Consider the following 23,612-nt stretch of genomic DNA (forward strand, 5'->3'; position numbering starts at 1 on the left):
AAAAGAGGAAAACTAGTAAAAACCCCTACACTTCTCCCATATATACGACTGCCCCACTCATCCTAATCAGAAGGGCTGCCACGGTCTTCAAATATGACACAGCATGCTACTTGTTGTCAGTAAGAAGGAAAAATGAAATACAGGTTTATTCATGTAGCTGTACCTTTCGATCCAAAAGAATATTGCGAGGGGAGAGTGCTCGGTGGACCATTCCATGTTTGTTCATATACTGTAGACCCTGCAAAACCTCATATGCAATGCACAAAATCCTTGAGGAACTGAAAACAAAAGAGAAGAAAATAAAACGTGCACAACAGCAAAATGAAGAGGTACATTACAGTGTGGAGGGAGCGGGAATCTAACTTAGTTTACCTAAGACCAAAATGAATTTAAGTTTCATTATCAGCTATTCACTGCTATCAGAAAGCCAAAATTTTATCATTAGAACTGATAGCTGCATTTTGACAAAAGCCTCTAGTTCAAGAAATGCTGACAGGCTACTGAAACAAAAAATACTGAGGCGAACTTTGTTAAAAACAGTCTATTAAGAGCATTCAGTTAGCTTACATGGAGTTATTCTCTGGTCTTTACCCCTCTTACAAAAGAAACTGTACTACTTCTCACTAGCTGTGAATGCAGACTTTCAGTTAAATTTTAAGCACAAAAGAAATCTGTCCTAACACATATCCACACTACTGTTACTTGGATCGTAGCATTTGGAAGTGATTCTCAAGGTCTTAGCAATTCAACCAAAACCACACTGCTAATGATCACAACAAACAAAACAAAACCCCACAACCACCTCACATCTTCTTTGCTGGCACTTTTTCTTCCCCCTCTCTCCTATCCTCAATTTACAGGACACATAACAGCGCTTGAAGCTGTTAGCTATGTAGTGTGAACCACAGTAATTTTTAAGCAGAGCTATAACCGTGGTAAAACTCTACGATGCAGGCTTTCACAGTTTTTCTGTTATTTTGTTTGTACCATCAATAATACCAATAACAATTGCAAATCAAAACCTTTTTTTTTTTTTTTTTACTTTTGCACAACTTTGCAAAAGTGTTACTGCAAAAAGTAACTGATGATGAACTCAAATTTTCAGTAAGGAACCACTGCATGTGAACAATTAAAGTGTCATATGGGATATGTGTCAGCCTTAAAAGAGTTTCTTCTAGATACATTAAACATATATATATAGCTCTGTGCCTAAGAGCTGCAGTATCTGCAGTTGTCACTAGGAGGCCTCAGCCACCTATTTATTCTCTGCATTCTTTGACATTGAAATAAAAAAAAAAAAAGTAGAAATTAGGCAAAGATATTGAAATACTACTTTTGGATTATTTGTTTTTTATAATAAATCCTCTATGGCACTGCATTGACAACCAACACATGAATGATAAGTATTTTTCATTATATAAGTATATACATTCTCAATGCTGTCCTCTTACGGAGAAGTGTTCACACAAGCACATCATGTTAAGCTGAAGCAAGTACTCCTCCCCAGAAGAAAAAGAATTCTGTATAACAAGCTCTTTTATAGTGCTATTTCTCATAAACTAGTTCTAACTTCATTTATTAAGTAGAACACATGCCTATTACCCAGGAGTTTTGCATTTAATTGCAAAGGGCCTGACAACTAAAAATCCAAATTGATATTACTGAGCACAAGGAATCAATCTCTCTGCCACAAACTCTCCTCCTGAGAACAACCAAGCTCAAGTGAGGTCCCCTGCCTCACAGGAGGGTTTCACCGTTTCTAAGGCCACTGTGAGCACTAAAGCAAGTTTCTAGAAGTGCAGAAGGTGCAGTTGTAAAGTTGCCTCTGAGCATCAGGTAAGTTGACACTTTAATGAAAAAAATAAATAAATAAAACAAAAATGTAATCTTAACCAAGGAGGTCATTAAGTCACCAAACACAGGGAGTGAAATCTGTGCTGATTCTTAAATTTTAACTCATTAACTGAAAGCCTATTACTCATAGATCAACCAGTGTCTTAAGTACGATATGAGCTCTTAAAGTAGAGGGGCTTCAGCATCCTTTAAAAGGAGGTGGGAAGAGAAGAAAAAAGAAATAATATGATTTATAAAAAGGAAAACACACATATTAGGTTTGATACCAACAGCTGCTATACCACTGACCTGACAGGGGCCTACATCCAAGTTATGTGGTATGGTGGTATGAAAAAACTTGTTCATCTCATTAAGATAATGATGGCAGCTTTAAACTGTGGTGAAGCAAATTATTCCATTGCTCAAGGCAGATATGGTAGGAGGCATTCAGTAAAAGCACAAAGTCTGACATTCACTTCAAAAGCAACCTGAAGATCTGAAGGGATATCAATTGTCTTCAGAGTCTACTTTTCCTAAAAATAGTTTTAAGCTTCTTCTCTCCACGAACAGGAGAAAACGGAGAGAAGCAGCAGGAATTTACCTGCAAAAGAGACACCTCACAATGGGGAAAAAAAGGTATTTTTACACCTAACAGTACTTTTCAAAGGAATAGGCTTCATTCATTCTCCTATCTTCCTTAGCTTGCATACTAACAAAGCTACTCAGTTACAACCTACTCAATCACTTTTAAGGAAGGATTATTTTCAAATGAGAGGACTGCATACTAATAAAAAAATCAAACTTGTTGATTTAATCATTCCCAAATCAAAGAAAAGAAGTAGTCAGAAATGGGAGTAACCCCATATTCTTCCACTCTAGAAATGAAGAATTGAAAGAATATAAGGATTAATTCAATGTTGGGTTTAGATTTGGAAGTTGGAGGTACAGAAGCATAGGAAAGGAAGCAAAAAGGAAAACAGGAAAAAAGGAAGCAAAAAGCAAAAACTCAATTCCTTCCTCAGATATTCATTTGGTAAACAGGAAAAAAAAACTCTAGAAGTCGATACAAGCAAATTCAGCCAATAGTACAAAACCAGCAAGGTTAAGGAGGCATGTGCATGGCATTTGTGGGGGAAGACAGAAGAGAAGACTTAAAAACCCACAAAAATGAGTGCTGTTTTATTACCTCCAGGAATTTGTCAGACCAAAAGCTATACCAGACAAATGACTAATTTCCACACACTAATAGTACACAGGTGGCTGTACTGTGCCTTTACAAAATGAAATAAACTTTTCAATTTAGCAGGCAGCCTGATCTCCAGTCTGTTGAATTCTTACTGCTAGGGAGGTGTAGCTGTTCTCTCAATGTTTGCTTCAATCAACCTCATGTGTCACAGCAAACAGATGTTCTCAGAAAGCTTCAAATTCTTGTGGTGCTGCAGACTCACTGATGTGATTATCTGATTTCTTAGGACACTTCTGTCATTTTTTGATTCAGACAGAGGAAAGCAGAAAGAAGATTCTTCTTGCCAATGTTCTTGCACCCACTGCAATCTTCCTTATGACTGAGAAAAGCACTTGGGCCAGGATGAAAGGGAAAATGTGTACTAGCAGAAAGTGGCATACTGACACCCTTGTCTTTCTTCAAAGGATGAGCTATTAACAATCAGAGTGGAGATCAGTTACTAAATAAAGACAACACGCTCCCAAAATAACTGAGATCTAAGTGAGCATACTCATTCAGTACTACCTGTGAACAAACATATATGGAGAGTTGCCCGAGCCATAAGACAACAGCATAAGTGCAGGAGTAAACTGAAAAAGGTGTAAACATTTACACTGGAAATTATAAACTTAAAGACAGAAGGATTCTCAATTCTTGAAAAAAAACAAACAAAAACCCTCCAACCTACAATAACCACGTAGGAAACTGAATCAGAATCTCCAAGATATGATGCTCTGGTAACAGAATCACAGAACTGTAGGGGTTGGAAGGGACCTCTAGAGATCATCGAGTCCAACCCCCCTGCCAAAGCAGGTTTCCTACACCAGGTTGCACAGGTAGGCATCCAAGTGGGACTTGAATATCTCCAGAGAAGGAGACTCCACAACCCCCCTGGGCAGCCTGTTCCAGTGCTCCATCACCCTCACGGTGAAGAAGTTCTTCCACACATTTGTGTGGACCTTCTTATGATCTTGTAACTTGTTACTGCTATGGATTATTACCATTCTAGGCAAAAAATCAATGACCTTTCAAACCTTAAACTTTGGCATACTAGATCAAACCCCAAAACTAATACATTTGAGCTCAGTATCCTTTTTCCTAAAAAGATGATAGGCAGATGCCTAGGAAAGGATTAAGGGGTGGGTACAGAACAAATGTATATGAAATGTTCCCTGATACTTCCTGGCTTCCAAACAGAACACAAAAAGCAAACAAACACACACACCAAAACAAACAAACAAACAAAAAAAGAACCACACAGAGAAAAAACACCCAACAAATAAGTTTCCCCAAGTATTATATCTTATACTGTTTGAACATAAGGTAACCCCTGTAAGCCTCAACAGACTTTGTAACAGAGTATCCAATATTCCAAGTCTTTCATCCACGTTTACAGGAAAGGACCTGTCAGTTTCTGTGAAAATCCACAGCCACAAAATATTCTGTATGAATTCCTTGCTATGTTATCAAGGGGCTCTCTTCATGGTGTCCAGTTGCTTTAAATTCTAGATGAATAACTTGAAATTTCAGCTTGAAACTAAGAAAATGATTGCCAAACTGCAGAGTAGGAAAGGAGGTTTTGGAAAAATCCATTTGACAGCCAGCAGCAGTAGTCCCTGTGCATACCGCAGATTGCTGAGGGGAAAATAAAAACTACTTTACTGCCTTGAATACTTAAAAAAAAGAAAAAGAAAATAAAAAGAGGACTGTAGATCATACAGCTGGAAATCAGAGCTGGGTGGAGTTGGGAGACTTGACCTATTAAACTGTGGAATAAGAGAATTCCAAAGAGAGAAAAGAAAGAATGAAAAGAAGAGGTAAAAGGTTAGCATTCATTTCAATATCATAGAATTTAGATTCACTCGGGTTTCCTTTCCTTGCTGAATGGCAAATTAATGCCCATCTACACAAGAACTCACTGCATTCATCTTTAACTGAAGTGCATTCCTAACACTAATTGGAAAGACGTCTTCTCTTACTTCTTTACTGCTGCCACTAAACAGTTCACAATGAAAGAGCAACCAAGTAGCACAAGAGTTCTTCCTGCCTGCTTACTGATTACAGTTAAGCTTCCTGCTAAAGAAAGCAATCTCCTTATTGGTCACTTCAACACAGGCAGCTGTAGCTATTTCAGGGTGTTACTGAAACACACAGTTACACCTGGACAGCAACTGAGGGAACAAAGATATTTGGGACTCGAGGCAAAGGCAAAATGGAGGCAGCAGCATAAATTTGGCACAGGAGAAATACTTCTGGTTGTCACAAATGCATACATGGTATTTTGATTGGTGATGGCAGCTTTTGGGCTTTTAAATCTACCTTAGCTTAGTGCACTATTCTGAAAAAGCACGTTCCATACAGTAAAATGAATGGAGGTACAATTAGAATTTGGCAATGTACTGGTATCCTGGTATCACAAAAAAGCCTTATTATCTCAATAATTGTAGAGAGACCTGTAATTTTTGTACCGACTGGAAATATACATCAGTTAGTGTTAGAAGTCATGCTTCTTCATTGTAGTGGCAATTCAAGGCGAGAGGAAATTCATAACAACTGGAACTAGAACTATTTTGACTGCCCTCGGGAAGGCACAGCAAAACCAAGAGGAGTAAGGTTATGCTGATTACACCATGTTCAAGTGTTTCCGCTTCCTTAGACTTCAAACATACGGGCACATACATAGAAATGCATGCTTAAGAATCCCTTCATCCAATCTGTGCACCTTGCTCTAACACCAGATTACTGCTGAAAAAGTAAAACTGGAGGAAGAACATCTCAACAATCAGAAGTGTTAAGAGACTTACAACACTGGTATACAGGAGCATAAAAACAGATTCCTCTTCCAAAGAGGAAGGTCAGACAGGGTCTGCCCTGAGGAAATACATCAGTGTGACACAAACCAGCAAAGTCATCAATCACTACTCCAGACCTTGTGAGACAAACAAGCACTTGGAATTCAGGAAGGAGACTCATCCCAACAAACTGTGTCTGTTCAAAGTGGAACAGAATCAGGTTGTGAACAGATGTAATGTTTCCGAACTCATAAAAATTACAATACTCTAATACAATCAAAACTACAAACCAAAGAAAATAACATTTGGAGTTAGTTCTGTTACAGTGAATGATGCAGATGTATTGGTTGGGAGTGGTGCAGCCAAGTGGTTACAGCAAAGAATGAAGTTTGGGTACAATCCCAGCTGAGACAACCACTACACTGACCTCAAGAAAGCCATCTGACCTCCTTATGCCTCAAACGACCAGCTGGAAAACTGGATAAAAAACAGGACTGGTTGAAAAACAGATGTGCAGATGAATTGGGTTTTCCTGCGTAAATAAATTACAAAATACCTTATACAGAACATAAAGAGTTTGATGCAGGTGGGAATGGTTTATTTAGCACTTTATTACATGTTTGATTAAAAAATGGCACTAGGGATTGAGATTGTAAACACTGCCAATTTACTTGGAAATGCACTCACATTATCAGAATGAAATGAACTGGAAGGGAATGCAACAAGCTGAGAGTACAACACAGAAAAAATTAATTTATAGACAAAGTCCTCAGGAAGTCTCTAACTCATGCACAGAGGTATTTCACACAGGATATCTTCAACAAGTTTGCATTGCTCATCTGAGGAAACTCAGAAAGCCCTTTCATTCCTCTTTTAGAGTTTTAAACTGGAAGCATGACTTTAAAAGCAACACAAATGATGTTACATTTTTATGAAGGTCTCAACTTGTAAAGTCCAATAAAAAAAATCCATAAAACAGTGGATGAAAGCATAGATAAAAAAGAAAGAACTTCATATATATAACATATTACACACAAAAATGTTTAGACGTTATTTTTCAGATTGTTATCACTTTGAATGATTTCAATGCATCTCCTCCACATAAAGCACAAATTTTAAGACACAGCACTTGAATTCCTTTAAGGTATCCAGCTATATGCAGGGGAAACAAATGAACAAAAGACCTGAAAACAATGAGCACTCCTCATAAAGCACTGTCTTAATGAAACCTGTAACACCACCTGCCTTAATGTACAGAATTTGATTCTCAGATTTTGATCTTGCCACTGATTAACCTCTGAGGAATAATTTTTTGTCCCTCAGGCCTCAAATTGGCTCAAGTGTAAAAGACAGAATAATGACACTTCTAATTTGACCAAAAAGCACTACAAGAAAGTTTTGGTAACCTCATGGTAAGATAGGGTAAAACAGTCCCCATCTAAAACCTGATCATATGCATTCTTAGATAAATAGCAAAGTAGAACTAGATGCACAGATGACAATTAAAAAAACAAGAGCAAGCGGAGTGAGCTTACATTCCTATTTTGCACAAAACCAAACAAAACAACAATGAAAGCTAACAGAACAAGGAGAAAAAAAATCAAACCTAAAATCAACCTAACACAATGACTTCTATCTGTGTAACTAAGAATTTAACTGAGATTATACACATATTGTCAACATTTCATTTAATGTAATGACATCCCATGCTTTCCTCTCCTCCAAAAAGTTGACAAATTGTAAGAGTAGAATTAAAAGCAACTTCGGTCAGATAATAAAAATCTTTTTTGCAGCCTCTAAACAAATACACACACCTTTGAGAGGTCACATGCTTTGTGATCAACAATCCTGGCAAGCTCTATCACAGTCTTGACAGGTGCAGAAAGTCAATCTGACAACATATAAAAAGGTAACAAAAGACTTAACTGCACTCAGGACATTTTCTGTTAATAAATTAAAAGGCAACAATTAGACCTTCGGCTGCTCAAAAACACCTTTTCATGACAGTTTCAAATTTGAAATCAAACCCCATGTTCTAGGTAAGGATAATCATTCATTTGTACCTGTAGGAGCCAGTATCTAAACTTTTAGGACCAGAGTATATTAAATTTCAACTCTCCAGTGTACAGAGAACTAGACAATTGCCTATTAAACAACTACTAGGTAGTAAAAAATACAATTAACAGCACCACCGGAGTCTTAAAGTACACAATCATTGAAGGAAAACTGACTTCCAAAAGATGCAGGATGAATGGTCACAGTGCTGGCACCTGTTATTTCCCTACTTTACTTGATGCTAAAGTAGAATATAACCAGATCTGTCATTCCACACTCCAGTTAACTTGATGCAGCTTCCTTCTGTAGACCAAAGACAGAAAGGAAACATTCCCTTAATAAAAAGGCACAGCCATGTATGTGTGAAAGAACTGTATCAGCAGGCCACTTTAGATGTTATGTTTGAAGCACTGTTTTAATAAAACAAAAGTTTAGTGTCTGAAAGTAGCTTACCTCTAAGACATACAGAAGCCTCTTTTCACCCTGCCCCTCTATGTCATTCAGGCTTAGCTCAACAAGATGACTAAAGTCTTCTGTCACCAATACCTCTATCCAGACAGAAGACTCATAAACCAGAATCCATAAGCCTGTATCCACCTTATAAAGATAACTGTGGTTTTATCAGGGCTGTGAAGACTATCTATCATAAAGATTAATGTCACAGTGGGATTTCCACAGAAGTTTTTATTCTGAAAAGGACTGGGTCATCATCTACATTTGCTGGTAGAAAAACTCTGCAATCACGTTATTAAAAGACTGTAGGCCTTGTCAGACTTTCAGCTGCGAGCAGAGGAATTATTTTGAGATATAATTACTGAGATTGAGCTTTCTAAGAATTTCTTTGCTTAGAGTGACATTCTTCACACAAATAAAACTACATTATAAAAAAAAAAAAAAGAAAAAAGGTACTTCTAGTTGAGTCTTTGACCAGGGGATTTCATTTAATACTACATATACAGTCCTTGGGTTTTAGCAAATGCATGGGCTGAATTAAGTGTGAAAGAGACACACTACTTGAAGCATTTCTTATTAAAAAAGCAAAGCAAAAACAAAACAACAACAACAAAAAACCCCAACAACACAAAAACCTTCCCCTTCAGCAAACTTGCTTGCAAGTTGCATCTCTGCTTATAAGAACATACGTATGCACAGCACACACTGGGGACTGTAACACTTATTTTACAGTGCTAAATGTTCTTTTCAGTTTTAGTAAGGCAGCTGACACTAAACAGGAATATTTAGGGAAGCTTTTAGGTGTTTGAAGAAAGAAATCTGGTAATTTCTGCCAGTTCACAAATAATTTGTTGAATATAACAAGTTCAGAGCCAAAAAGTAGGAAATTTTGTTGGCTGAATCATATTCAATGCAAGATTGTAATGCTTTTTTTTCCCCCATAAATAAACGCAAAACCAACATTTTATTACTTTAAAGGTGCCCCAAGTAAAACAGTAGAGGCTGTCTCATATGTATTTATCAGGTTTGATCAATTTTTAAGGGTAGAAAAAACTCACCAGAAAATAAAAGGATTGTCTGCTCAGTGTTTGCTGGAAATTTTGCACTAAAAGGAACCAAAGAGTTAACCATATCCAGTGCTTATCTTATTTCTTCATCGTCATCATCTGTAGGTCTTTGAAGATTTCCTTTCACACAGTTTAAATCTGAACGATTTCTTTTAGAGACTACAAAATATTTCTGATAGTAGACAGGAAAGAATTCACGTCTGCCTTTATATTTTCATCATAAAATTGCACGAATTTCAGTCATGTCTGGCAGCCAAAGAAATTAATCACAGAGTAAGCAGGTACTGGACAACCTGGTGTTTTCCTTATCTTTGAACCTTTCCCAGATTGGACAGATGCTGCGTTCTTCACTATGCTGGAAGAGAACAGAACAGATGAGCTCCTGGAAACACAGCTTTCACTCCCAGACACCCAAAGCGCAGCGCCATTAAAATACTGCTTGGATTCAGAGATCACGTATAATAAATTAAAGTGGTTTCGACCATACTAAACAGTAAGAGAGAATGTTATTAACAATGGGATTCTCAATACTCTTCTGTTCATGAAAAAATCTGATCTTTTTTCTTTTTTTTTTTTTTTGAGATTAAACTTGTCCAAAATCACTGCTCAGCGCATCAACAATCTCAAAATGCTAAAGACACAAAAAAGCAAGCATTTATCTTCTTCAAAAACATAACAACTGAAGAACTGATCTCTTAAACAACTCAGCTTCTCTGAACAAAACAGTCGTCTTGAACACAACCTAGTGCAAGAAGCACTAGTAATTTCAAAGCAACACATACAACCACTGATTCCAGTAAGTATAAATACTATGCAACAATAACCAAACACGCTTTCTTTTTAAGAGTTACTGGATAACAGGAAAAGCGCTGAAATCCTTATAAAACTGCATAAAAGCAATCCTTTACAAATTTCTCTGTATTCACTTTAGCTTTCTTTGCATGACAAGATCAAGCATCACCAACAAGCCACATTCCTGATTCAAATAAACAAGCATACATGGATGAACATTTTATAATTGTGCAACAGCATTTTTAAACCTGTGAACCAAAATGGCAGCAGTGCACAGGTTTCCTCTTAAAGCCAGACATTTCCTGGAAACCAGTAGATTTTGCAAGTGCTTTTCTAACAGTTTTCTTGTTTTTGTTTTTTTAATCTAAATATCCAAAGGTTAAAAAGTCATACTTGGATACATTTTAATAGTCAGCTCAAAAAAGTCTGGATCTTTACATCAATGGTACAGATGCTATGCAAAAGTGAAACAGAACAGAAAGTTCCAAGAGAAGAACAGTCTGCAAATGCAGGTGATCAAAGGGACTTTGCAACTAGGCCAATAAGCAACGGTGCTGTTAGAAATTTCATAGTAAGCAACTAATATTCCTGAAGGCATTAGAAGTGCATCACTTTGATCTATACTCCAGTCTGCATCACTGCAACAGGCAGGAAACACCTATCGAGAGGTAACAATAAACTTGCATGTAGCCAAACCAGATGCCTGTGACTAAAGCCTATAAATGTCCTAATTGGCACACAATTTATATGAAACCGCCTTTTAACATAAGAAATGTCACCAGACAGAGATTGATGCAGCTGTATGTAGAAAAAATTAACAGAAGTTGTCAGACAGAAGGACAGGACACTCTGTAATCATGCACAATAATTCCATTTGAAAGAGTTATTTCTGAGCTACAAAACACTATTTTATAACATAGGGACGACAATTAGCTCTGCATTTTTGCACGTGATGAACAAGAGTGTGCATGTTGCATTCATAAAGATCTGCATAGTCATCCAGAAAGTGGAATATCTTTCACAGTGCTGCTGCCACTACTGAAGTTCACCACCCATCCCCTCGCTGTGCTCACATCCACTGTTTCATCTCCATTAAGTGTTCGGCAAGCATCAATGAATGTCAATGGATGCAATTTTTTCCACATATAGGAATTCAGTCTCACACCTTTGCTCCATTCACAGTTCCACATCAGACACCCCCTCTGCTACCATCTATCACACAACAGGAGCATGGGATGAAACATTGGCAGGAAGGTTCAATCTCTACTGCTGTATCACTGACATCCACCTCTAAAGTTGAAAGCCAACATCATAAAACAGAAGGCATTACTTTCAGAGCAACCTTCACACTTAACAGAATACAAGATATTCTTATGTTGAGAAAAGCAGCATTGAATAACATACAAACAAGTCAGGACTAATGTCTGATCTTGGAAACAAAACATTGGCAAGAAACAAAAGGCAAAGAACAGCCACTAAACACCCAAAATACAGATTCTCACACATGCACTGGAAAAAAACCAACCTAATTTTAATAAGTTTATTTATTAATGCCACTTATTTTACTGCTTAACCATTTATCCTTGCTAAATGCAACCTCATTATGACATATGGATTACTCATGTGAAATTCCAGCATAGACTTGATTCAAAGCAGAATGCACTCTGCCCTTGAAGTTCTGCTCATATGCAGCTCTTCAAGTCAAATCATGTAAAACCATCAGCCTTTTGATGATTTGCACCTGACTTACAAAATTTTTGAGGAATCCCTGGCTACTCAAAAACTGCTTTCCCCATGCTCTGCATTTACCACTATCTTATACTACACAGCCTCACTTCAAGTTTGCCAAAAGTACATTAACAGCAAAGACAGCGTAACAAAATATAATTGATGTGCAGACAACTGTTTAATACAGTCAAATAAAGTGTAGTCATCCAAATCAGTCAGCTCATGATTTCTCCAAACTAGTAAACAGCTGTGGACACAGCCTGCATCCAATCAAATGTTGCATGCATAAGAAACTATACCTTGCATCTCTGATGGTTCACTAGTAATTTTTGAAAGCCGTAACTTTCAAACCATATGACTATATCGTACTGAAGAAAGGAATACGCGAAGACTGCCCAAGCCACAAATTGAAAACCAATTCAGAAACTCAACTGTAGGTGCCAAAAGTCTGCTGAATGTCACTATTTGCTGGCATTTTTATTATTGTGAATACACGTGCAGACCAGCTTCTTGAAAGAACAACCACACTTCAAGTGTGACAGAAAAGGAAAAGCTCCTAAGTCCTCTTCTAACAGCACAGAAGCAGAGAAAATAACTCTTTTAACACCGTCTGGCAAAGGTATCCCACAGGAATAGTTTTCAGTGTGTTTAAAAGATGGAGAATCTTAAAAATAAATTCAGATGCTACGTTCTGGTCTGTGGTATCACCAGCACTCAAAGAACCAGTAACTTAGCAAATCTAGTAAAACTATGGCTACCACAAACATGAAAACTACCCATAGTGAGACTTTTGAAGTAGAATAGTTTAATCCTTCAAGATTTTTTGTGACTTATGTTCGATTCATTCACAATAAATCCTTGTGTGCACAAGGAGACACAGAGGAAGTCAGCCAGACTTTAAGACACATTTTCAAATCTCCAAACAGCACTAACCTACTACGTGCTTAAATTAGGTATTTACTATTGTGCTTTGCTATGCACACAAGTTCCTAGCTCCTTAAAAAGTTAAGACTCCTCAACATACATCTGAGAGCTAATTTTTTAATAATATGACTGTTATGAGCTAAAATTAAGTACTTACTTTGTCTGACTCACAATAAAAACAAAGAGGATAATAAATTAGGAATAAACAATTTGGGGACAATGTCCATGAGGCTGCCATCAGAAAAAGAAACAAACATGGAAGACACTGAAGAACTGCTGAATTCCTCTTCTGCATCTGGTTACACACAAGAAGAATCACAAGAAGTCTACTCATTTCATCCACTGGAGAGTTACTGAAATTTGGATGATAGATGCAACCAAGGGAAGTGCTACTTTTAGGATCCCAAATATACATCACTCACGAAGGAAATTATCCATCTATGAGTTATCAGACACTTACTAGCATCAAATTTTGCAAAAGAAATCAAGCACATTAATTTTAAGGACAATTGCAAACCATCATTGCAATTCCTGGAGTGTGCTGCCACAGTATTAAGACTGAATTCCTCAGTATATCACAAATCCAGATTCTAGAAACTTTTGGTGGTGCGCTTAGAAATACAACTTACTGCCTAGTGACAGAGCAACTAAGGTTGATGGTAAGAGCTCTGATTTCCAGTGTTTGTTTCCTTATGTGCAAGTGATTCACTAAAAGTGGAAAAGCTGATAAAACTCTGAGGTTAATTACTCAGCTGTATTTTTTTTTTAACCATAATTCATATATTAGGGAATGTGTGCTACACTTGATGCATGACTTCAGACAAGATTAACTGCAAATAACTACCAGACAGCTGTATGGCCTGTTTTCCAGTATGTATGGAAAGATGAACAGTCCATAACATTACGTCTTGAATTTCAGCACTAGCATAATAGAAGATTTCCTGCTGATTTTACATCAGCTTGTGGTACAGGTGCAAAGGACTTAGGTTACTGGCAAGCATGAGGAGAATTAATCTAGAGACCAGAAGAGCAGCTTTTCATATTCCATAAACAGCTTATAAAATTAATTGCAATAGCATACATATCAACTCCGGATGTGTAACCAGCTTTGCTATCATTGACAAATGCAATCAAAATACATAGAAAAAGTCAAATACTTCCTTCCAAAGGTAATTAATACTGACAGTTCAGATAACCAGTAACTGGGAATTAGTCCATCCAAGTTGTTTCCAGAAATTTATAGCTCTCACAAAAGAAACAAAAAGGGTCTGTTTTAATTTATGAATTAAAATATAAAAATAGGGAAAAAACCACAGAATCATAGAAAGGTTTAGGCTGGAAGGGACCCTTCAGATCATCTAGCTTCAACTGCCTGCTGTAGGCAGGGACAACTCCCACTAGACTCAGGTTGCTCAAAGCCCCATCCAACCTGGCCTTGAATGCCTTCAGGGAGGGGGCAAATGTCAGTTTTGCAAGAAATTTCATGTTTTAGTGAACTTAATTTCTCTCTTATGTACTATCACAAAGGTCGTTATTTCCAGTAGATGAATCACTGATATCTCTTCAAGTTAGGAACATATCTAAGGCTACATGTTAGCCCAGTGCCTCAAGCGTCACAACTTCCAGCTGACTCATAGAAACAAAGATCAGAATGTCTTTACTGACGTAAATTATTCTACGATGTCAAGCCTAAAGGAAAACATCAAGCCAGGCTTTTTGCACTTTCTCAACAGAAGGACAGCCAAACTAGCCAAGAGAAGTATAACAGACTAAATACCTTATCTTAGCACGTCAAAACAACAGTCGGTGTACTTCAATAAACAATCTAAAAATATCTCACAAATCTTTCTGGATGCCTCAAAACACATGCTGATACAAAGGGGCATGACGGATGTGCATACAGACCACAACAGTTGTGTGACAGAGAATCATTTATAGAATTTTGAGAAAAAGAATTTTTCCCCCCATAGCAACAAAATATTCCTATGACTTACATCAAGCAATTCAAAGAAAACTGAAATAGCTACACTCGTGCTTTTTCAAAAACAGTCAGCAGACAGACTAGGCTGCTACTCATCCAGCACCAAGATACACATGTTCAAAAAAATCAGTGTGAGAACTGGGAAGAACAGAGCTTCTGATGCTTTCACTATTTCTGGAACTTTGCACAATAGGAACCTGATGCAAAACTGTGTGAGGGGCTGTAATTTATATCACACATGAAAAGCCCTTTACACATCATCTTTAAATACCTCTCTAACTGGAAAAAGAAAATAGAAGCCATATTTGCCTAACATTCCTCTGCAACACAGAATGACATACAAGCTAAAGTTCACCAAAAGCTAACACGCAGGCAACAGAGCATTCTGTATTTAGATTCACCTCTGCCTAAGAACATTGTTAATATTCTAGTTAGGGGCTGCAAGGCTGAAAAGGCTTCAGAGTCTGTACTACTGCTTATTTGAAATCTCACTTGCAATGGATTACAGGAATTCTACCTCACATAACTCACCAAACACAGCTCACATAAGATGCCTAGTGCTAACTGCAGCTAATTGGGAAGACAAAACAAATCAGACATTTTTCCTAAGCAATCATATTCACTAAGCTTATATGAATGCCAAGAGCGTGAGACCTAATGTGTGGTATAAACCTTTGAGAAACTAGATTGAAGAGACTGGATTTCTCCAAATATGTTAAGTTTGTATTTTTGTGTTCTACAAATAACCAGTCAACATACTTGGAATAGTAAGACATTATGTTTCTTTTCCTCCACCCTTCACGATTCCTCCTCCTCTATGGGAGAAGGACTGTCTTTGCTCCAAAGGTAGCAAAAATTGCCTGGCATAGGTATCTTATATCCTGTCCAGTCTCTAGTTAATAAGTTAACAGATGTCCGCATGCATCAAATTCTCTCCCTTCTAGAGAAAGCAGAATTTCAGCATCAGGTAGACAAAAAAAAAATTGAATTAATTCTTAGGAAGATACTGATCTCATAAAAGGTTTGATTGTGTTCTAAAAAAGAAAATCCAAAACTACTATTACAAGACAGACAAGACCAAGTTACACAGTTGCAATATATTTCCCCACAACTCCTCCTTGAGTTCTACAGAAATGTGTACTCCAGGCATGCATTCATCTGATAAACAATGTTTGTCTGCTGTGTTTTAACAGAATACAACGTACATAAACCAGCAAATGTTTAAAGGAAAAAATATAGGCCTATGCTACAGATATTTCAAACTTTGAAAAGTGGCTTTGAGTTTAACTTGACACCCTTACCTGACTGGTTTTCCCTCTCGTAGCAAATCTTCCAGACTATTTTCACAGTGTTCAGCAGCCACAACCAGTCTCTCTAACAGGAAAAAGAAGTACATAGTTCAGACTTCTCAGTACCCACTTGGCAGACGTTACAGTATTTTGACATACACTATACATAAAATTACACGCACTGAGTTGTTATGTACTACTTGCATACATCACAATCATTTTCATTTATGAAATACAGCAGACAACCTGACTGAAACAGATCTTTCTTGCTTTCTTATTTCTTTTTTTTCTTTTTTCTTTTTCTTTTTTTTATTTCTGGCAACCCATCTATTCAGCAACGAATTTTGAACCCTTTAGCCAATGGCAGTCAGATTTGACTGAACAGAGATCTCCAAGAAGATTAGCATTTACATGTTTGCAGAAATCTCCAGTTGGGTTGATAATAGAGAGATCTGAAGTAACATCAGCTTTGAGGAAAAGGTGAGAAAAAGGATTCAGAAATGGTATGGGAATCTCAGATCTGATTGACCAACTATCACTTTGCCAGCTATAGTTCTTCTTGCCTAGGATAATAGCACATATTCTGGATATTGATGGGCTGGCTCTATTTAGAGAGGAAAAGAAAGTAATAGTTACACTGAAGCAAGCAAATATAAAAGGAAGATGATGACAAGACAGCGCATGGGGGAGGAAGTTCTCGCTTCTGCTACTCACAGAACAGCTTGGAGTGAACTCTCAAATTCAAAACCAAATCAAAGTAACTATCCCAAATATAGTAGTCTTACAAGATTTATGGTAACAAAGATGTAAAATACTTCAAGGCACACAAGGCATAATTGATATTCTGAAGAAAAATAACATCAAATCACTACACAAAGGATTAACAAAGGAAGAATTCTGTCAGTATCAGAAGAACAAAACTTCCTATCAGTGTTAGTATGTTTGCAAGAAAAGCCATATTTCTGAAATCAATTACTTGTTATTCTAACCACTATCGTGACTTCACAGTTAAATGTTTTATTTGCTTTTCTGCAAACTGCTTTAATTATCAAGTATTTTCCTTTGTACTTATATGCACTCAAACCTTCATGTTGCAGTCTTCACTGTCAAACAGGCCTTGTTTGCCTATTTATCTCTTGTATCTAATGGTTATGGTGGCTAATGTATCTTAATCTCTCACCTTGAACACTACACTAAATAAATCCCATTTTCTGCTTCATGTGGTACTAACAAAATTAAAATGAAAATAGATCTCCTGGGTACAGAAATCTAAAAAGTTATGAGTTTGAGAGCAAATGAAAACACACTAAAAATACTTCTGCAAACTCCCTTCTTCACAGCCCCTCGGAACACTTCACAACATGTTTAGTTGGCATTATCGCAATTCTCTAAAAATCTGAAACATCTATCATTCCGCATCCTAAAGGAAACACCTTACCTGTTCTACTTTATGAGACAGTGTAACTGATTAAACAAATTCACAGAATGCACTTTTATATTGGACCACTGTTGGTTTAACAGCTGACACTGGCAACAATATAAATTCTGTCACAGGTGTTGCAGACATTTTGTGGAAATCAAGTGCTGTTGTCCCACTGAGCTTGCAACAGAATGAGATCATGTGGAACAACTGAAGCCTTATTTGAGCTAAAAATACATGTGACAACAGTTACTTAAAAAAAGCAAAAACAATCCATAAAGTAATTGTTAGTGGGAGAGATCTTAAAACAGCTAGAAATCAAAAGGAAAAAAAAGAAAGGAAGATGAGACACTGAGGAAAAGGAAGCTGAGACTGAGACACTAGAGCAGCTGCAAACGTATAAGAGATTTAACCATCATATGCCACTGATCACACGAACACAGTGTAGGAGCTTGACATAAAATAAAAACAAAAACCAAGATGTATTTCAAAGTCATGGTGCAACAACTGAGTGCCAGAACTTTTAGCCTTTATCAGTTAGCAGAATGCATAACAAAAGACAACACAATTAGCCTCTGCCTTGACACTGCAAAGAAGAAACAAAGGCACCAATATCACCAGTTACAGAACATGCTGCAGTTATTTTGAGTCTGCAAACCAGCAACATTCTTTAACAGGTGCTATAAAGGCAATATTCAGTTCAGTCACCTTCAGATATTTTTTTCACAAGACTATAATGATAACAAAACATCAAATTTCCTTATTAAACAGATACTCACCATGTTTACCTCTAGTAATATCCACATACTGGCAAAGCCTAGGGTGGGTGATTGTTTTAAGGATCTGAAACCTCCCTAAGATTTTGATTGAGTTGGGTGTCAGAGGAAGGCCATTACTTCCACAAACATCATGTGGAAGAGCTGAGGCAAAGAAGGTGGAAGCACCCATCTCACTATCTCTTAAAGGAAACATCTTCTCTTATGCTCTTCCAAGCAGGGCGCGTTCCTTAAAAAGAAAACATAGATAAAAAGTTTACACGATACACATTCTTGTACCTCATCTTATGAGTTGCTTATGAAATAATGCACTTAATTTTTTTTCTTCCTCATTAAAGGGAAACTGGCTGTTTTTTGCATAATTAACATGACTATATTAATAATGCAGCACTGCTGCATCATAAACATTATATTTAAACATAAAAATAGAGCAACAGTTTTAAAGACTTAGCAATCGAAACCAGTTTTAGCAGCAGACAAATGCATTAGCACAGATAACCTTCCAAGCAATACTGCAGTATAGAAGGTTCTCTATTTAAAAACCAGTAACCACACTAAAGAGAAAACACTCTTCTAAAGCACCACCTTGTACCAGCAGGCCGCAAATTTAGTTTACCACTTTTTTCATGATAATCCAGTATCTACATACTATAGCATTTCTAATATTCTAAGCTACAAAATATCAGTCTTCTGTCCTACCCATATTTGTTTCCTACCTATAGTTACTATTACTACTAGCTCCCACACTGACAAATTAAGGAAGCAATCTACAGAATATGTTGATGTGGGACAAGTACATACTGGTGTATAAGAAAAGCACATCCACAATCAGAGAGAAAAAAAGCTAAGTTCACATGCTTTTCAGTGAGCTCTGACCTGCAAGCTGTGACAGAGAAGTTTTCCCACATAACATGACATGAGACCATAGAACAGAAAAAGTTTCACCAATGAGCCTATGCAGAAGACTACCATTCAGCTAACTTCAACTCCAGAGGCCACTGTGCATGTGACCAACAGCAAGAGCCCACCATCTAGTGTGGGAAGCACATCCAACTCTCTCATCAGTTAGAGAAAGGTAATTACAAGCTCCAAAGTGTAGAAACAAGTATAGAGTTGCACCAGGAAAACTGGAGAAGATAAGGAACCCACAGGATTTGAAGTCCATAAAAAAAAAAAAAAAAAAAAAAAAAAAAAAAAAATTCTCTTTTAAGAATCTTAGCTGAGATACTGTTCCCATAATGGGTTGCGCAGAGATCCTTATACACCAGACATATTTACTGAGTCCATACAACTGGAAATTACAGAGCATGCCTTCTGTTTTTAATTATACAGTCTGATTTAAGACACAAAGCAAATATAAGACAGCTTTCATTTGTGTGCATGTGGCATTTCTCCTTAAGAAACAAAGATATGAGAAACGGTCCTTTAACTTCTAACAGATACTTACATAGACAATATGAATGACTGCATGAAGGCATCAAACTTCAAAACAATCAACAATAAAAGACAAAAATGGCACAGATTTTGTATAGCAGTATTTTTGTGATAAAAAAAAAAATCTTTGTAAAGATACAATGCCTTCATATATAGTGAATATTTAATGGTTTAGGAAAGTGATATATTTTACGATTCTCAAAAAGCAACTAACAGGTAGAATATACCACAGAAAAGACATAGACTGGAAGGAATGGAAGCACAAAGATTTTTTGGGTGTGAAGCAGGTTCCAATAGAGAAGCTTTCACTGTGTTTTTACAATAATCCAAGATACAGACCCCTGTAAAAACCAAGGATTACCTGGCTTCAGAAAGAAAACACTTATTAACCAGAAAAATAAATAAATAAAAATTTGAAAAGTGAATTATAACCTTCTTTGGCACGTGTCCTCCAATAACTGCTTTAAAATAAAGCAACATTAACATAACTGCAGTCTGGGCAGGGAGGTGCACGGGAGGAGTAAACATGACAAATACTGTGATGGATTATATGCATAAGAATTTAATAAGTTTACTCAGATGAGAGATGTTTGTATTTTTACTGTGGAGAAAATCTTTTAAGTAATACTCAAAACATTACATCTGCTTTCTGCTGGCATTTAGAAAGAAACTTTCATGAAAAAAGTTGCTAAATATCAAAAATTCAATAACCTTTTAAAGAGATAAAGCTTTTCCTGTGTTCTAGATGCATTCTGCATACAAAGATGAATTAGATCTCTTGCAGTGTTTTCAACTAGTCAACTGCACATCTATCGCACACTCCATTTAGGTGGGAACCACAAAGAACAGAAGAAATGAGAAAAGCAGACAGCTTTCTCTGATAGCTACTAAGAGGAATCAACAATTTTAGAGGTATACATTAAAACAAGTCCTCTCAATACAGAGTTAATTTTGTTGACTCCTCAGAATGAATGAAAGAAACTATCTCTGATGCTGGAAAAGATCTAGTTCTGTCAACGTGTAACTTTGCAATTTAGGTCTGATCTCTGTCTTTAACTCTCCATTTCTGTAGACTCCAACGACTAACTAAGCCAAGTAACTCCAAAACTAAAACCTCAGTTCTTACACCAACTTTAAAAATGGCCACCAGTTACAGCTCAAATTAGAAGTTCTTTTCAACTAAATTATACTAATCAATTAACAGACCTTTCTAAACTTGAACATAAATGTTACACACCTGAATTTTTAAATAAATTTCCTGGTAAAACTACAAAAATACAGAGCCCTACACATTCTCCTCACGTTCAGGGTACAACAGTTCACAGACATTCATCTCCCCTACACAGCAAAGACAAGCACTGCATTAATTGTATACGTTGTAAGAGTGAATTATATCCTGCAGAGCCTTCTCGTTACTGTGAAGTAACAAGAGAAAAGGAAAAAGAAATGTTTATTATTTTAAATTGACAATAGGAACAGTTAAGGCAAATTCAATTCTAGGCCTGAATTCTGGAAATTCAATTCTGATAATCCAAAACAGGGAGGATGGAGGAGGAAGTGATGACTTGCCTTATTAGCGTCATCTAGAATTACAGAGTCCTTTCCAAAGCACCATTTATTGACTATATGGGAGACAGTCTGCCGCATCTGCGAAAGAGGTCTGGCATAAAGATTAGAAGCGCAGAAGCAGCCTGTTTTGCATCATACCTCTGAATGACCCTCCTCAGCTCGCTCCTCACATCCAAATCTCCCTTAGAAAGCTTTAAGATACAGAAACACTAACCAACATTCCCAGCAAAGCTCACCGTACATAGATTTTTGCAAGTATCTAGTCCACGTTCAGATCAGAACTACTTCACTAATCACTTATTCATTAAATGAACAAAAATATCAACTCATTGGCTTTATTTTTTGTGGGGTGGGGAACCGCAGGCTAAATTTAGTTCACTGTAATATTTTTTCTTCCATTTGTACAACAAACATCTACTGCACAGACATTTTGTAAGAATGCCCACGATTCTAAACGTAAGCAACACTACATGTTATTGAACGTATTCTCCAGTGATATAATAACAGCATGTTTTTGTTTACAAAATTCCTTAACTACTCTGGCATTTTTAAAAGAGATATTCTACCTACAAATAATAAATAACAGAGTGCAAGGGCAAAATGCTACCGAACATTTAGCGTACTTAAACCTTTTCTGTCCCCTAAAATTGCAACTAATGCTGTCTAAGTCTGTATAAAAGATAGTTGTAGAATCACAGAATCATTAAGGTTGGAAAAGATTACTACGATCACCTATTGCAACCATCAGCTCATCACCACCATGCCCACTAAGCCATGACATTTCCAAGAGCAAAACCCTAAGCATGGGCACGATTAGCTTCAAAACTTTCATTCAGTTTCCACCTACAGCAATTCAGCAAACCTATTTATATAATTAAATAGTCAGAATCTTCATTATTATACTGCTAGTCAAATTGAGACCAACAGCAAATGCAAATAGTAAAGTGTTTTGGCAAGGCTCCGACCTTACCTGCAACAAATATGCATATTGTGAGGGAAAAAATTAAGTAGCATAGTGATTTTGACACAAGTGACCAATGAATATTTGGAGAGTTGATTCATGAAAAATTTCAATAGTAATTTCTTCCTCAATCAATGATATTCAAGCATCACCTCACTCAAGTGAAACAGAGACATCAGTAAACATTAAAAAAATGTTCCATCTCAGCAATATTTGAGGAATTTGTTTCTTCTAATCCTGACATGATCACCTGTTTACCAGTGCAATTCAGTTCATCATCCCTCTCTTCACGAAGATGGGGCTTGTTACAGTTTCATTTACACACTATCATAGAAACATTAAGGTCAGAAAAGACCTCTAGGATGTCCAGCCATTCAGCAAACAAACAATTTTGCCCACAAAACCACTTGTCTAAGTACCAGCACCTCTCAGGTCAGCCACTCCACCACTTCTGTGGGCAGCCTGCTCAAATGACTGACCACTCTTTCTGAGTTTTTCCTAATATTCAATGTGAACCTCACCCGGCACAACTTGATGCCATTCCCTCTCTTCCTTATCATTAGTTACACAGAAGAGGCAAATACCTACCTCACCACAACCTCCTCTCAGGGAGTTGTGGAGAGCAATGAGGTCTCCCCTGAGCCTTCCCTTCCCCAAACTAAACAATCCCAGCTCCCTCAGCCACTCTGTATAAGACTTGCACCCCAGATCCCTCACAACTTTATTCTGGGCATCCTTCAGGTCTTCTTGATGTCTTTCTTGTGCTGAGGGGCAATACTGAGGAGCATACATGGGCGTTCTGGAATTAGCCCGGATAAAAGCGATATCGATTTCAATAAGCTTGCTACAGGAAGACTAGAAATGTCGGTAACGCCAGGCACGACTCAGGCCCCACCGGACCCTACAGACGATACCCCTGCCAGCAGCGCAGCCCCGAGGGGATGCACGCGGACAGCCCCAGCACCCCCTGGATCGGGCCGCTCCTCACAGACCTGGTGGGCACCTGACGGCCCTCTCTGAGCTCCTCCCGTCACCAGCGGCCACTGAGGGACGTCCCCCAGCTCCAAACCCTGAGCCGTTCCCTTAACAGAGGCCGGCGTGCAGCTGCCGGCTCGGGCAGAGCCTTGTGGGCAGGGTCAGGACCGGGGCAGCCCGAACACAGGTATCTCAGCGGGCGGCGCCCTCCGTGACGCAATTCCCGCCCGCCGACCCCGCAGGCCCCCGCCCAGAGGCTCCCTATGAGGTGCCTGAGTTTTCCTCTTATTTGGGCCTCTTAAAACAAAAAACCACAAATAAATCGCTTTTTCTTTTTT

The 23,612-nt window shown here is 37.6% G+C and overlaps 1 protein-coding gene across 2 annotated transcripts in view; it reads right to left on the reverse strand.

Annotated features, from left to right (window-relative positions):
• Positions 1–23,499, reverse strand: part of TBCK (TBC1 domain containing kinase) — an 88,305-nt gene extending 64,806 nt beyond the window's left edge. The window contains exons 1-4 of one of the 2 annotated variants that reach the window (XM_072334520.1): positions 23,292–23,499; positions 18,339–18,564; positions 16,152–16,224; positions 164–278 (exon numbers count right to left, since the gene is read on the reverse strand). In XM_072334520.1, coding sequence (XP_072190621.1) covers positions 164–278; positions 16,152–16,224; positions 18,339–18,531 — 381 coding nt within the window. In that variant the 5' untranslated portion in view covers positions 18,532–18,564; positions 23,292–23,499. The remainder of the gene's footprint in view (positions 1–163; positions 279–16,151; positions 16,225–18,338; positions 18,565–23,291) is intronic. The other variant, XM_072334521.1, reaches the window with a different exon arrangement.
• Between the last annotated feature and the right edge of the window lie 113 nt (positions 23,500–23,612).

Source organism: Excalfactoria chinensis, chromosome 4 (genome assembly GCF_039878825.1).
Source record: "Excalfactoria chinensis isolate bCotChi1 chromosome 4, bCotChi1.hap2, whole genome shotgun sequence".
In the NCBI taxonomy this organism is placed as follows: domain Eukaryota; kingdom Metazoa; phylum Chordata; class Aves; order Galliformes; family Phasianidae; genus Excalfactoria; species Excalfactoria chinensis.